At 50.5% G+C, this 14,806-nt stretch overlaps 2 protein-coding genes across 4 annotated transcripts in view; both read left to right on the plus strand.

The window, feature by feature from the left end:
* Positions 1-4,142: 4,142 nt before the first annotated feature.
* On the plus strand, positions 4,143-11,968 carry FDPS (farnesyl diphosphate synthase). Of its 3 annotated transcripts, XM_006775676.2 has the most exons (11): positions 4,143-4,444; positions 5,277-5,498; positions 5,575-5,737; positions 6,910-7,050; positions 9,000-9,080; positions 9,229-9,351; positions 9,725-9,813; positions 9,906-9,978; positions 10,855-10,932; positions 11,030-11,164; positions 11,699-11,968. In XM_006775676.2, the coding sequence occupies exons 2-11, from the start codon at positions 5,320-5,322 to the stop codon at positions 11,897-11,899; spliced, it is 1,263 nt and encodes a 420-aa protein (XP_006775739.1). In that variant the 5' UTR covers positions 4,143-4,444; positions 5,277-5,319; the 3' UTR covers positions 11,900-11,968. The 3 variants fall into 3 exon arrangements, with proteins under 3 accessions (XP_006775739.1, XP_006775740.1, XP_006775741.1); XM_006775677.2 differs by lacking the exon at positions 5,277-5,498 and having other exon boundaries at positions 4,321-4,444; XM_006775678.2 differs by lacking the exons at positions 4,143-4,444; positions 5,277-5,498 and adding an exon at positions 4,451-4,594.
* A 729-nt stretch (positions 11,969-12,697) lies between these two features.
* LOC102762877 (RUN and SH3 domain-containing protein 1-like) overlaps positions 12,698-14,806 on the plus strand; it is a 3,221-nt gene continuing 1,112 nt past the window's right edge. The window contains exons 1-2 of the mRNA XM_006775771.2: positions 12,698-12,993; positions 13,676-14,801. Coding sequence (XP_006775834.1) covers positions 13,762-14,801 — 1,040 coding nt within the window. The 5' untranslated portion in view covers positions 12,698-12,993; positions 13,676-13,761. The remainder of the gene's footprint in view (positions 12,994-13,675; positions 14,802-14,806) is intronic.

Genomic DNA, 14,806 nt, shown 5'->3' on the forward strand with positions numbered 1-14,806 from the left:
TGTACCTGGGTTGCGGGCACATCCCCAGTAGGAGATGTGCAGGAGGCAGCTGATCGATGTTTCTCTCTCATCGATGTTTCTAACTATCTCTCTCCCTTCCACTCTGTAAAAAATCAATAAAATATATTTTTTTAAAAAAGCTTTCAAAAAAATATATATATATATAAAATAAATTGTGGTCAGATAGCTCTGGCCGGTGTGGCTCAGTGGTTGAGTGTCAACACAGGAACCAAGAGGTACTTGACCAATTCCCAGTCAGGGCACATGCTGGGGTTGCAAGCTCAATCCCTGGTGGGGGGCATGCAGAAGGCAGCTGATGGATGTGTTCCTCTCTCAGTGATGTTTCTATCTATCTTCTTCCTTCCCCTCTCTCTAAAAATCAATAAAAACATATTTTAAAAATTCCTAAAACAAACTTGTGGGAAAATAAAAGATAACATTTACCATTTTAACCATTTTTAGGTGTAAATTCAGTGGTACCAAGTACATTCACACTGTTGCACAACCATCACCACTATCAATTTCTAAAACGTTTTCATCAACCCCCATTCCCTACTCTCCACCCTCAGCCCCTGGTAACCTCCATCTTCCTTCTTGTCTCTATGAATTTGTCTGCTCTAGGTACCTCATATACTAGTAAGTGGTAATGATGTATGATTATACATCATTGTCTCTTTGTGACTGGCTTATTTCACTTAGCATAATGTTTTCAAGGCTCTGTTGTAGCACGTATCAGAATTTCCTTCCCGGATAATATCCCATTGTATGTGTATGTCACACTCTGTTGATCCGTTCCTCTATTGATGGGCACTCGGGCTGCCTCTGCCTTCTGGCCATTGTGGATGGTGCTACTGTGAAGGTTGATCAACGATTCCAGGTCTCTGGCTCCTCCTGGAGCCTTCTGTGGAGGCATATTACATTTTGCCCATCTTTTGAATTGCTTGTGGGGCAAGGCAGAGGGCTCAACTCTGATGAGAGGAGGGGCAAGCAGAGAGCCAAACACTGTGACGGGTTCGGGGAGGAGGAGGTAGAGGGTGAGAATGTGGAGAGCACAGCACTCCATTTACACCCACTAATGTTCCCATCACACTTGGAGTAAGAGCCAGAGTCCTTACAAGGCCCTGGCACTTCTCATTCCTCCTCCCCTCCCCAACCCCCCTCCTCCTCCTGTCTCTTTAAAGCCGCTTGTCTGGTCATACTGACCTCTTCACTGTTTCTCAAACAAGGAGAGGGCAGCTGCATCCCTTGTTCCCTCCCTCTGTCCATATGGAATGCCTTATGGCCAATACTTTACTTATCACTTCCTTCTAATTTCTTTTCAGGTATTACATTCTCAGTGAGCCCTTCTCTGACAACTCCATTTAACACTGCAGTCTTCCCACCATGCTTTGCTTTCCGTACTTGCTAGCTTTCATACATTTGACTTGTTAAATGTGTTCTTACGACACCTAGAAAGTCAGTTGTAGGAGGACAGGGATTTTGTCCATTTTGTCCACTGCTGTATTCCTAATACCTAGTAGGTGCTCAATAAATAACTGGATGATGAATGAATGGTTAGAGGCCCAGCTCTCGATGTGATTCAACAAGACCCAGCCCACTCCAGCCTCTCTCCTGGGCTGCAGACCCTCATGTCCAATAGCCCACCTCACACCCCTGTGGTGAGGTCATGCTCCACTGTTCAGCACCCCCCCTCTTGTACACCTTCTACTAAGCCAAGTCAACTTCTTTTCATTTCCTTACCCTCACCCAATCCCTGCTCGCCTCCTCAACTCTCTCTCTGCATTTTAGTGAAACTATGAACCTTTTACCACCCAAATCTAATGTCAACAAAACACGTAGATTCCTAACATTTTCCAAATCCACCTCCTCTCCATCCTCACTGCCATAGACTGTGGCTTGCCTCTTCTTACCAGTTGCTCAGACTTTTCCTGCCTGGGGTCTCCACTGTGGAGGTTCCCCACCTGCAGGGGATCCTCTCACTGCAGCCCCAGATGTCTAAACATCATGTCTGATCAGCCTGCTCTGATTGAAGACATTGCTGACTCATCAGGGCATGCTAAGACCTTCACTATCTGAATCCAGATCACTTCTGCAGCCACATCTCCTCCCTTTCTCCATGCTTCAGCCCACGCCAAAACCCTGACACTTCCAGAACATGACTTGATCTCTCTCCGTGTGGGGCTTTGCACACACTGTTTCCTGCACCTGTGTGCTCTTCCCTTTCTTCTCTGCTAAACAAAATTTCTATTTAACATCTCAATCTCACCTCCTCTCTGCCATCATTTTTTTAATTAAATTTTTTTAAATGTTTTTATTTTTTAAATATATTTTTATTGATTTCAGAGAGGAAGAGACAGGGAGAGAGATAGAAACACCAATGATGAAAGAATCATTGATCCACTGACTCCTGCATGCCCCTTACTGGGGACCAACCCCACAACCTGGGCATATGCCCTTGACTGGCATAGAACTGGGGACCCTTCAGTCCACAGGCCTTTGCTCTATACACTGAGCCAAACCAGCTAGTGCTGGTATATTAATGTGGGATATTTTCCACTTGTTTAGGTCTTTAATTTTTTTCAGCAATGTTTTCTAGTTTTCAGTGTAAAAGTCTTTCACCTCCTGGCTAAATTTTATTTTTGTATTTTATTATTTTAGGTGTTATTGTAAATATTATTGCTTCCTTCATTGCCTTTCTGAGATTGTAGGAACACAACTGATTTAAAAAATATATTTTATTGATTTTTTACAGAGAGGAAGGGAGAGAGATAGTTAGAAACATTGATCAGCTGCCTCCTGCACATCTCCTACTGGGGATGTGCCCGCAACCCAGGTACATGCCCTTGACCGGAATCGAACCTGGGACCCTTCAGTCCGCAGGCCGACGCTCCATCCACTGAGCCAAACAGGTTTCGGCACAACTGATTTTTTCATGTTGTTTTTGTACCCTGCAACTTTGCTGAACTTGTTTATTAGCTTTAGTAGCTTTCTTGAGAAATTTCTATATTCAAAATCATACTGTCTGTGCAATAGATATCTTTACTTCTTTTTTTCAATTTGTGTTTTCTTTCTTTTTCTTGTCTAGTAGCCCTGACTAGAATTCCCAGTACAATGTTGAAACAGCAGTGGTGAAAACGGGTATCATTGCACAATCAAATTTTTCTTGCACAATTCTTTTTGTTCCATAATGACAAAATCCATTTACGTCCTAGAATAGATGGTTTGCCGTTTCAGACTTTTTTTAAAAATTGATTTTTAGAAGAGGAAGGGGGAGGGAGAGAAACATCAATGTGCGAATGAAGCAATGATCATCCATCAGCCGCCTCCTGCGCACCCCCTACTTACTGGGGGTCAGCCCGCAACCCCGACATGTGCCCTGACCAGGAAATGAACTAGCAACCCGAACTAGCAACCTTAACGTGCAAGGGAGGACGCCCAACCAACAGAGACACACAGACCAGGGCATAAGCACCTTGACCTGATGGGTCAAGTTACTGAGTTTTGGAAGAAAGATAACAGGATCAAGCCATAGTGTGGGTGGGGCGAGGCTTCCAGCTTCTACTCTGAGTCTTATTTTAATTCAGCCCTAAAAGCACTTTATACTATACATTACCTCCTGGTAAGTATATCACGAGGAAAGCCAGTTTCAAGGAAGTTAACTGAGGCTCAGAGAGTTAAATGACTTGCCTAAATGAGAGAATCAGTAAGTGACAAAGCTGGTCTGCTGGGTTGTACTAACATATCCCTTAGCTGCACAGAAAGATAATAAAAGTTTGTGTGTAGACGCAGAAGTTTCAGAGCGGTAGAAGGAAGGATGTCTGTGGATATGTGGCTGTTAGTGATTCTGGATAACTAGTCAGGAAAATGGACGCTGTATTACTAAGCTGGAAAACATGGGGTTTCGAGTGGGACAAGGATTGATAGAAAGGTAAATTTCAGGTGATGATACAGAAGTCATAGAACATACTGAAATGCAATGCTTCAACAGTGTAAAGAGTTAAATTATTCATGTATAAAGTATTTCAAGTAGCAATGATTTAATTAAAATTGTTGGACATTTGTGTTGAAAAAAAAAAAAAAGTTTGTGTGTAGAAAAGGCGAGGACATTCCCAGCCGCCTCCCATCCCATCCCACTCTCAGTCCCGCTCCTTTAAGGCTTTGCCCTGGGCGCAGCCCTTCCATTGGCTCTGACTACAGGGCCCCATGCTCATACGAGGGGAAGCGGCCAATCAGCGCGACTCGTCCCCGCCCAGCCAGCCAGCGCTAGATCGCGTGGTGTCTGTCCCTCCCGCAGCATGCCGGGAATTGTAGTCTAACGAGCCATTTCTGTCCCTAGTGAAAGAGGATCGAGAACTACTAAACCCAGAGAGCTGAGCGCGAGTGGGGTTAGCTTTAAGGAATACCCCGCCAACAATCTGGGCCCGGAACCCGCATCCTTGAACAGGTGAGAGTGGTGGCGGACTGGGAGCGAGGGCAGGGGTTAGACTCGGCCTTACCTCTGGAAGGCTGCTTCGAGGCACAGGAGGCCCGGCCAGCGGCGTCTGAGTCCCCGTGTTGGGGGGTCGGTGGCCCTGACTGGCTCACCCATCTGGAGGTGCGGAAACTCCCGAGCTCTTTGGTGGCTTTCCTGGCATCTCCCCAATACACCCGAACCCGGTTTCTCTTCTGCGAACCCGCCTCCCTCGCCCAGTGTGGCTCCGAGGCGTCTGCAGCCCCAGCGCTCCCTGTGGGGGACGGGGCGCTGAGCTTCAGAGCCCCCGGCCACGTGCCGCAGTACCAGGGCTTCGGCTCCTCTTCGTGGGGCAGCTCAGAGAATCCGCATCCTCCGCGCCGCCGGGGCAGATCTAGGTTCTAGATGTGGCGCTGCCACTGCCGAAGTGTCTTCCTAGAACCGCAGTTTTGATCTGTGAAATAGAGTGATTTAAGGATCCTCTCATCCCCTCGTCTGGAGGAACTTGACTCTGGACCCTTCTAACTGTGCCAGGATTTCGAGGAAGCCAATAGAGTGGCAATTCCCGAGGTTTCCTGGAGGAGGAGTTGATGGTTGAGGAGGATAAAGTTAGGTACATTAAGTACTTGCCATCTGATTTTAAGTATGGTCAGTGGAGGCTCAGCCACCAGCCGTACTTTTTGTTCCCTGCATTTCCTTTTTTTCCTAAATGCCCAAGTTCTGTCCAGAAGAGGGTGGGCCAGGGCCTTTAGGTAAAAGGTGGAGGTGGTAGGGATGACCTGGGGACCTGCCACCATGCATCTGCCTTTGGTGCTTGTCCCTGCAGGGAGCGCTCGTGCCTCCTCCCTGTGCCAGCCCCTGTCCCCTTGATGCCTCTGTCCCGCTGGCTGAGATCTGTGGGGGTCTTCTTGCTACCAGCCCCCTGCTGGGTGCCACAGGAGAGGTGGCTGGGTTCCCTACAGCGGCCCTCCCTGGTGCACCGGGGCTCAGTCCTGGGGGCATGGCACAGTGCCCGCTGCCGGTGCCAAGTGTGGACAGAGGAGCCTCGGTGAGTGTTGGGGGGAGAAGGTCTTTGGGGAGGGGAGCAGCTGATCAGGTTTCTGACTTGTCCTCTCTCTCCCCAGAGTACTTTATTCCTCCCTCAGAATGAATGGAGACCAGAAATTGGATGTTTATGACCAAAACAAGCAGAATTTCATCCAGCACTTCTCCCAGATTGTCAAGGTGCTGACTGAGGATGACCTGGGACACCCAGACACAGGAGATGCTATTGCCCGGCTTAAGGAGGTGAGGGATTTGCGACTTGAGGGAGTGAATTTTTGGTCACTCTGTGTGAGTGGGATCCAGCTATGGTTTTGGGGGGACTTTTGACAGGTGTGGGGACAGGCTTTCATCTGAGTGACACCAGGTCAGCTCTGGAGGGGCCTGTGCCTGGACAGGTGTACTTTCTCAGCACTTCAATTCCACCTTGTAGATCTGGTAGGGCAGCCAAACTGCTTTGCATGGGTGTAGGCCCTTGATGGTGAAGGTGTTGAACCTGATTTTGTCAAGGAAGGAAATTAGATGTCCAGAAATCATACGGTGCTCCCCTGGCAGGGATCCCGGAGGAAGGCAGTCTGAGGTGGGCTGGAGTGAAGCTAGCCTATCATCAGAAACCTCTGCTCTGGGACAGGAACTATTGCTGGGATACTTAACTTACCTAATTCTTTTATTCTTTTGGAGTTTCTAGTAATTCTTTTTTTTTAAAATATTTTATTGATTTTTTACAGAGAGGAAGGGAGAGAGATAGAGAGTTAGAAACATCGATGAGCGAGAAACATCGATCAGCTGCCTCCTGCACATCTCCCACTGGGAGATGTGCCCGCAACCCAGGTACATGCCCTTGACCGGAATCGAACCTGGGACCTTTCAGTCCGCAGGCCGACGCTCTATCCACTGAGCCAAACCGGTTTCGGCTCTAGTAATTCTTTTATAAATGCTGTCTCATTTGTCTGAGGGGAACCAAGGAAAAGGAGGTTTGTCTACATTGGGATGGACATTAAAAGGGAAGTCTTTCCATTGAATTAGATCGGTTGCCAGCAGGATAACAGAAGGCAAAATGAGCAGGAAGAGACACCATTGCCAGAGTGGGGATGGCTCCCCCAACCTGGGTCCTCGCCAAGCTCTCTGACCAATTTTGAGGGGTGGGAGCTTGTCTTCAGCACAGTGAGAGGCTGTTCGTTTGCAGATAGGTTGAGCTGTGGGTGGGAAAAAGTGGCTGGGAAAGGAGGGACGGGTTGTGAGGGGAAGTTAGGAGAGGCGGGATGGGGCTGGAACTTGAGAAGTTGAGACCTGGGCATGCCAGCCAGGGTTAAGGAGGATTTAAAGTTAGGTCATGGTTGGAAGTAGGAGAGGGCGAGAAGAAATCTCAGAGTAGCTGCTCCCGGATCCTGCCACTCTGTCCCTCTGTTGCCCCCCAGGTCCTGGAGTACAATGTCATCGGAGGGAAGTACCAGCGGGGTATGACGGTGCTGGTAACTTTCCAGGACCTGGTGGGACCCAGCAAGCAAGATGCTGATAGTCTCCAGCGGGCCATGACTGTGGGCTGGTGTGTGGAACTGGTGAGAAGAGGGGAGGGGAGGAGGAGAGGTTTACTAGATGTGGGGTGCCTTGGTGAGAACCGAAGGGTTGGGCCTAGAACTCGATCCTTGGCTATTTGTGCTTCTGGGCCTCTAGTGTGCCACAGCCAAATTTAGACAGTGAATGACTCCACAGATGAGCACATATGGGGAACTTTTGTCAGTAGGTACATATTTCACTTGAAGACCACCTGTGGGCCAGGGCCTTCGAACTGGGCCTAGAGGTAGCCATTCTCTGAGTAAAGTGCCATGGTTCTTCCAGAAGATTATTCTAAAGCAGAGATTGAAAACTGGCAGACCACAGATAGTTTTTGAAAATGTTTTAGAAATAAGTGCCCTAAATTCAACAAAGAAGATTCACATAAAAACCCAAATTTCTAGTCCTAGTCCATTTGCTTAATGGTTAGAGCATTGGCCCAAGGACTGAAGGGTCTCGGGTTCGATTCTGGTCAAGGGCATATACCTGGGTTGCAAGCTTGATCCCTGGCCCCGGTTGGGGTGTGTGTGGGAGGCTAGTTGTTGGGTGGGATGGCTCACAATTTGGTCTGGATTTGTCTGATTGTTTCATCATGATTACAATCAGGCTAAACATTTGCTAAGAATGCTACATAGGTAATGCGGTATATTTCCCATTACTTCCCACTATAAGCACCTACCTGGGAAGACTATTTTTTAAAAAAACAAACCCAATGCTGAGGTACCACCCCTATGGATTTCTTATTTAATTGATCTGGGGTAGGACTCTGGCATTGTTGTTATTTATTTATTTTTTTAAGTAATTTTTAAAATTGATTTTTAGAGAAAGAGGAAGGGAGAGGGAGAGAGAAACATCATGTGAAAGTGAAACATCGATTGGCTGCCTCCTGCATGCCCCCTACTGGGGATCTAGCCTAACGCCCTATCAGGGCATGTGCCCTGACTGGGACTCCAACCAGCAACCTTTTGGTTCATGGGATAATGCCCAACCAACTGAGCCACACCAGTTTGGGCTGGCACTGGTATTGTTGTTGTTAATCCTCACCTGAGGATATTTTCCCATTGATTTTTAGAGACAGTGGGAGGGAGGGAAGGAGGGGGGAAGAGAGAAAGAAAGAGGGAGAGGGAGAGGGGGAGAGGAAGATGTGAGATAGAGATATCGATTGGTTGCCTCCTGAGATAGAGAGATGTGAGAGACATATCAATTGGTTGCCTCCTGAACTTGACCCAACCAGACCAGGGATCGAACCTGCAACCCAGCTACATGACCTTGACCTGGAATCAAACTGATGACCCTTCAGTATGCTGACTGGTTAGGACTGGCACTGGTATTTGTTAAAGTTCCCCTAATAAATAGAAAGTGCAGTTGGTTCAGAATCATTGCTGGGGGGCAGAGGTGATTGAGGGAGGCCACGCTGTAAATGCCCTTTGTAGACAACCCTGGCTGAGTGGTACTGGTTGAAACCAGATGGCCCTGCACTCGTGCTTGGGAGAGGCAGTTGACTGGTGGCTTCAGGGGAACCATGCCACTCAAATAAACACAATGTAAATAAAATATGTGCCTCCAATGTGGAAAGCCCAGATCCACCCCCGGGTGAGGTCAGAGGTGAAGGTGCAGATTGATGCCTCTTTCCCCAAGGACTTGGCCTGGACCAAGAGCATCGATCGCCGTGGCCTTTTTGCACTGCCTACACCTAAGCCGGTGGACAGTGTTACCCACTAGAGCACACATACAGATCAGTATGACGTGAAGATTTAAAAACCATGCCTTGGAAAACTGTATTAAGGAACTAGAATGTGTAGCCTGACCCCATAGAAGAGAACAAGTCCTGGGCCTCCCCACCCTGACTTTCCTTCTCAGCTCATAGTGACTCTCATTGGCAGCTCTGTTGCTGGTGGAAGGGACAGTAATACGGAGCTCTGGGGTCTTACTCCACTCTCCCCTCTCTTCCTAGCTCCAAGCTTTCTTCCTGGTGGCAGACGACATTATGGATTCATCCCTTACCCGACGGGGGCAGATCTGCTGGTATCAGAAGGTAAGGTAAACCCACGGGCAAGTCGCAGTTGGCGTGGAAACAGGCCACAGGAGGCGGGTACGTAGAGCCTATTGAGGTGTTCAGAGTGACAGGATCTTGCTATGAGTCTCGGCCAGAGACTGACTGCGTGTTTTCTGTCCCCTGACAGCCAGGCATTGGTTTGGATGCCGTGAATGATGCTATGCTCCTGGAAGCCTGTATCTACCGCCTGCTGAAGCTCTACTGCCGGGAGCAGCCCTATTACCTGAACCTGATGGAACTCTTCCTGCAGGTGTGCTGCCGGCCAGGCCCAGTGCCCAGAGGCTGCCTGCAGTAGCTTGGCCTCCACAGGCCGCTTTCATCTAGCTGGTTTTAGGGCAGAGGGAACACCGAGGTTTTCATGGAAGAGGAAGGAAGCGAGGGAGTTGGGAAGGATGGTGTTAAAGGCAAGGAGGGGTCTCTGTCCCTGTGTGATGGGAAGGAGGGATAAAGGACAGTGTGTGTCTGTGTGTGAGAATGTGGGCCTTGAGACTTGGTACCCTCCCTCCCTCTTGCTGCCTTTCTGACTCTGCCTAGTTGTTGGCTGGTATGGGATGTGGGGCCCAGGATTTCTGGGTTCCCCAGTCCTGAAGAAAGCCCATCTCATGGCCCATCTTCTGCCTTAGACTTCCTATCAGACTGAGATTGGACAGACCCTGGACCTCATCACAGCCCCGCAGAGCAACGTGGATCTTGGCAGATTCACTGAAAAGAGGTGAGGGACAGTGGGAACCAGACCTGAACAGAGAGGGAGGGCTCCAGGTGGACATTGCCTTTTTGAGGAATTGATCTTCTCTCCCTACTTAGGTACAAATCTATTGTCAAGTATAAGACAGCTTTCTACTCCTTCTACCTTCCTGTAGCTGCTGCCATGTATATGGTGAGTGAGCCTCCGCACACCCCCACTACCCACCAATGTTAGCTTTTATACAATCTGGTGCCCCCACTTAATGGCTGTGTGACCTTGAGCAAGTTGCATATTCTCCCTGATTCTGTTTCTTCAGCTGTAAGATGAGGATAAAATCCCTACCTCACAGCATTGTTGTAGAAATTAGGTGAGGCAAGTGAAAGTGGGTAGTCCATCATAGAGGAACAAGAAATCTTCCATCTGAGTATGGATAGGAGTGGGGAGGAGATGATCAGGCTGAAAAGACTGGATTTACAGGCAGTGAGTGGGATTGACTGGCACCCTGAACCTGCTTCTCCAAGTTTCCTTTTCATCCTGAATGAAGTTTGAAATGGCAAAAAGATTATGAAGAAGAGCCCTAGCTGGTTTGTCTCAGTGGATAGAGCATCAGCCTGTGCACTAAGGGGTCCTGGGTTCGATTCCGGTCAAGGGCACATGCCTGGGTTGCGGGCTCGATCCCCAGGAGCGGGTGTGCAGGAGGCAGCCGATCAATGATTCTCTCTCATCATTGATGTTTCTTTCTCTCTCTCCCTCTTCCTCTCTGAAATAAAATATATATTAAAAAAAAGATTATGAAGAAGAATCAGTGACTCCTGGACTGAGCCTCATGAAATAAGAGATGGTCTTAGGGCCTCCAGAATGGATTAATTTTTGCCTGCAGGAAGGCCTCGCTAAAATTAAGTGAGATAGAGATTGGACCACCAGCCAGGACTTCCTAGACCAGGGAAGCCAGGGATGTCTGAAAGGAGATCAGAGAAGAGTTAGGGGCCAACCTTGAGCAAGACCCTATGGGTCAGGAAGATGAAGGCGCCCCTGATGTCTCGCCTGTCAATCCCCTTTCCACTATAGGCAGGCATTGACGGGGAGAAGGAACACGCCAATGCCAAGAAGATCCTGCTGGAGATGGGAGAGCTCTTTCAGATCCAGGTAGGAAGGCAGGAGGCACTGGCAGAGAACAGGCTCCAACTTCCCTCCTTGCCTGCCTCGGAGCATCTTCATTCTCCCTTTCTGCTCCCCTGTCCAGGATGATTACCTTGATCTCTTTGGGGACACCAGCGTGACGGGCAAGATTGGCACTGACATCCAGGACAACAAATGCAGCTGGCTGGTAGTACAGTGTCTGCAACGGGCCTCGCCGGAACAGTGCCAGATCCTGCAGGTGCCCAGGAGAGGGTTGTGGGTCCCTGAGCTGATAAGAAAGGGGCTAAGGCAGTGGTTCTTACGTGGGAGCATTGGCATTAGCAGCAGGGGACATTTGGCAGTAGCAGCAGACATTTTTTGTTGACTTGGTGTGTGTGCATGTGCTAAGGTCTCTCTCTAGTGCAGTGGTTCTCAACCTTCTGGCCTCCAGTGGGTAGAGGCCAGGAATGCTTCCATACATCGTACAATGCACGCAGCAGTTTCTATAACAGAATTATGTGGCCCCAAATTTCAACAGTGCCAAAGCTGAGAAACCCTGCGACAGGAAGCTAAGGGCTGAGCTAATGTCTGAGCATTTGGAGTGGGAGGGGGAAAATTGAACATCTGAGACAATCTTAGACACTCAAAGACACTTGAATTGGAGGCAGGAATCAAGTGAATGGCATTGGAGATGTTCCGAATATATGGATGAGGGGCGTGGAGGGGGTGTGGAGGGGACGTGGAAGCACTAGGAGAAGAGTAAGCCTGTTTTCCTGCCTCTACCCCCTTCTAGGAGAATTATGGGCAGAAAGAAGCTGAGAAGGTGGCCCGGGTGAAGGCACTCTACGAGGAGCTGAATCTGCAGGCCGTGTTTATGCAATATGAGGAAGACAGTTACAGCCGCCTTCTGGGTCTTATCGAGCAGTACTCTTCGCCCCTGCCCCAAGCCATCTTCCTGAGGCTAGCACAGAAGATCTACAAGCGGAAAAAGTGACCCAGAGACTGCCAGGGCGGGAGGGGAGCTCTCAATAAATTATAGTATGTCCTCGCTGGATGTCATCCATAGATTCTTGGATACTGTGACAAAATTTTGTCATATATTAATTGATATAGACAAGAGTTGTATTTTATGATATTTCTGGTCACAAAAATATCACGTCTAGGTGGGTGTGGCTTGGTTGGTTGTGGGTGTGGCTTGGTTGGTTGTGGGTGTGGCTTGGTTGGTTGGAGCATCATCCTATGCACTGGAAGGTTGCAGGTTAGATTCCCGGTCAGGGCACATATCTAGGTTGCTGGTTTGATCCCAGTTGGGGCATGTATGGGAAGCAACCAATTGATGTGTCTCTCTCACACTGATATTTCCCTGACTCCTTTTATCCCTCTAAAATAAAACCCATCAAATACTTCTAATATTAAACACTGAAATGAGCTATACACACATTTAAGGAATGAATAAAAGCAGTTAAGGATGGTGTGTGATAGGAGCCTATCTGGGCAGCTCAAAGTAGAAGCCAACGCTGGGCAGGCGGCCCTTCCATTGCAGGGCCCACTCATCCCCACAACCACTCAGGCAATTAGACACCAACTCACCTCACTTGCATGTCTTTGGGCTGTTGGAGGAAAACAATCCAGGAGAAAACCCAAAGGGAAGAACTTGCAAGCTGCATACAGTGGACCTGTCTGGAATCAATTTTCTCAACCCTATAAAAAAACAAGAATGAAACGATATTATACCAGAACCTGCTATCCTATCCAACCTTGTGGTTCTGTTCTTGCGTATACTAGCCAGGGATGCAGCTCTGTCCAGAATAGGTAGGGTGGTTCCACAGCAACCAGGGCGATGACTTCTGGATCTCTAAGGACGAAAAAGCTTAGAACGTACCAAAAACAGACAGACCTAGGTGGGTGACACGGGCAAGACGTCAAGCGCAGGGGGCTGGGTCTGAGCCCCGCCCCGCCCATGCGTGAAGGGGCGCGGCTGCGCAGCGTGGGCGGGTTGTCCTACCGCCGCACCCCTTCCCTCCAGTCAGTGCGGGGACTGTGTGAGCCGCAGAGGAGCTCAACGCCTGGAGCAGTTGCAGAACCGAGGTGAGGAGGGCTCGGTCTGGGGGTGTGGATGAATGGATCTGCATGAGGGGTGGGGCAGGAGAGGGAGCAGTAAAAATGAATAGGGGTGGGGTGGTGGCCGGATGAAAGACAAGTACGGAGAGAATGGACAGAAACCCCGGGTTTCTAGCCCGGTTTCTACCGGGGCTGTACGCTGAAGCCCTGTGCGGTCTGTGCAGGCCGGCTTGACATTCAGACTACTGCTCCATCCCCCCGCTCCTGTCCGCCCTTCCCTGCATTCACCAGCCAGACGCAGCGCCCCTCCTCCCCCACTTCAGAGCATTTGGGCAGGGCCTCCCTTGGCCCCTTACTCTGGGAGTGATTGCAGCCAAGAGGACCGAGGGTCCATTCTGGACCGCATCCTTTTTCAAGTCCCGTCTCCCCCCCACCCCCCGCACCTCCATGGGGATCCAGAGCGCAGCCGCATTCTCTGATGCCCCCCCCTCCCCCCCGCCCATGCCGCGCCACTCCCGGGGGGTTCCATTCGATTCCACCTGCAAACACTGCAGAGGAAACTAAAGGCTAGTGGATGGTCATTTGCATCTCATTTGAATATTGCCTGGAGCAGGCGGCGCCTTCCCGGGCCTGCTCCCGCTGTCGGTCACCTCGGTGTCCTAGCGGTCCGCACCCTCACTGGCTGGGTTTCACCATCCCTGTCTTCTAGGTCAGCATCTGCGGTTGCCAGGTAGGCGGATGCGAGAGGCCCGGTCTTCCTGATTCTCTGGAGGCCATCCCGTCGCCGCTGGCACCATGCTGTCCCCTCAGAGGGCTTTACTCTGCAACCTCAACCACATCCACCTCCAGCATGTCTCTCTGGGCCTGCATTTGTCGCGCCGTCCTGAGCTAAGGGAGGGGCCCTCGAGCACATCCTTCCCCCCGGGGGACGCAGGGGGCAAGGAGAGCCGGGGCCCCTGCAGCGGGACCCTGGTGGATGCCAATTCCAACAGCCCAGCGGTGCCCTGCCGATGCTGCCAGGAGCACGGGCCAGGCCTAGAAACCCGGCAGGACCCAGCAGAGGAGGAAGAGGGGGCTGCCTCTCCCTCGGACCCGGGTTGCTCCTCCTCTCTCAGCTCCTGCTCAGATCTTAGCCCTGACGAGTCCCCCATTTCAGTCTACTCGCGCGACCTCCTTGGTGACCAAGATGTCCCCCCTCAGCCTAGCATCACCCCCCCGGAGCAGGGCTCCCCTCTGGCCTCTGCAGGCCCTGGCGCCTGCTCTCCCGACAGCTTCTGCTGTTCTCCCGATTCCTGCTCCGGAGCTTCCTCCCCACCCGGCCCTGGCCTGGACTCCAACTGCAATGCGCTGACCACCGGCCAGGACCTGCCTTACCCAGAGCTGGAGGAGGAGGAGGAGGGTGGGGAGCAGGACCTCCTGACCTCCGAGCTCTCGGAGGCCGACGACGGGAAGACCCACCCTGGGAAAACCGAACCGAGTTGGAAAATCAACCCCATTTGGAAAATTGACACCGAGAAAACGGAAGCTGGCTGGAAAATCACCGAGGACAATAACTCTGGTTGGAAAATCGGTGGGAATACTAACTCTGGTTGGAAAGCTGAGCCTGGAAAGTCTGACTCCGGTTGGAAGACCAATACAGGAATAACTGATTCTGGCTGGAAGACAGACGCAGGGAAAAGTGATGGAGGCTGGAGGAGTGACGTCAGCGAGGAGCCGGCGCCCCACCGGACCATCACGTCCTTCCACGAGCTGGCCCAGAAGCGCAAGCGGGGCCCGGGGCTGACCCTCGCGACGCAGGCCAAGAAGGACCGCAGCGACTGGCTCATCGTCTTCTCGCCCG

This window comes from Myotis davidii, unplaced genomic scaffold (genome assembly GCF_000327345.1).
Source record: "Myotis davidii unplaced genomic scaffold, ASM32734v1 scaffold208, whole genome shotgun sequence".
NCBI lineage: Eukaryota > Metazoa > Chordata > Mammalia > Chiroptera > Vespertilionidae > Myotis > Myotis davidii.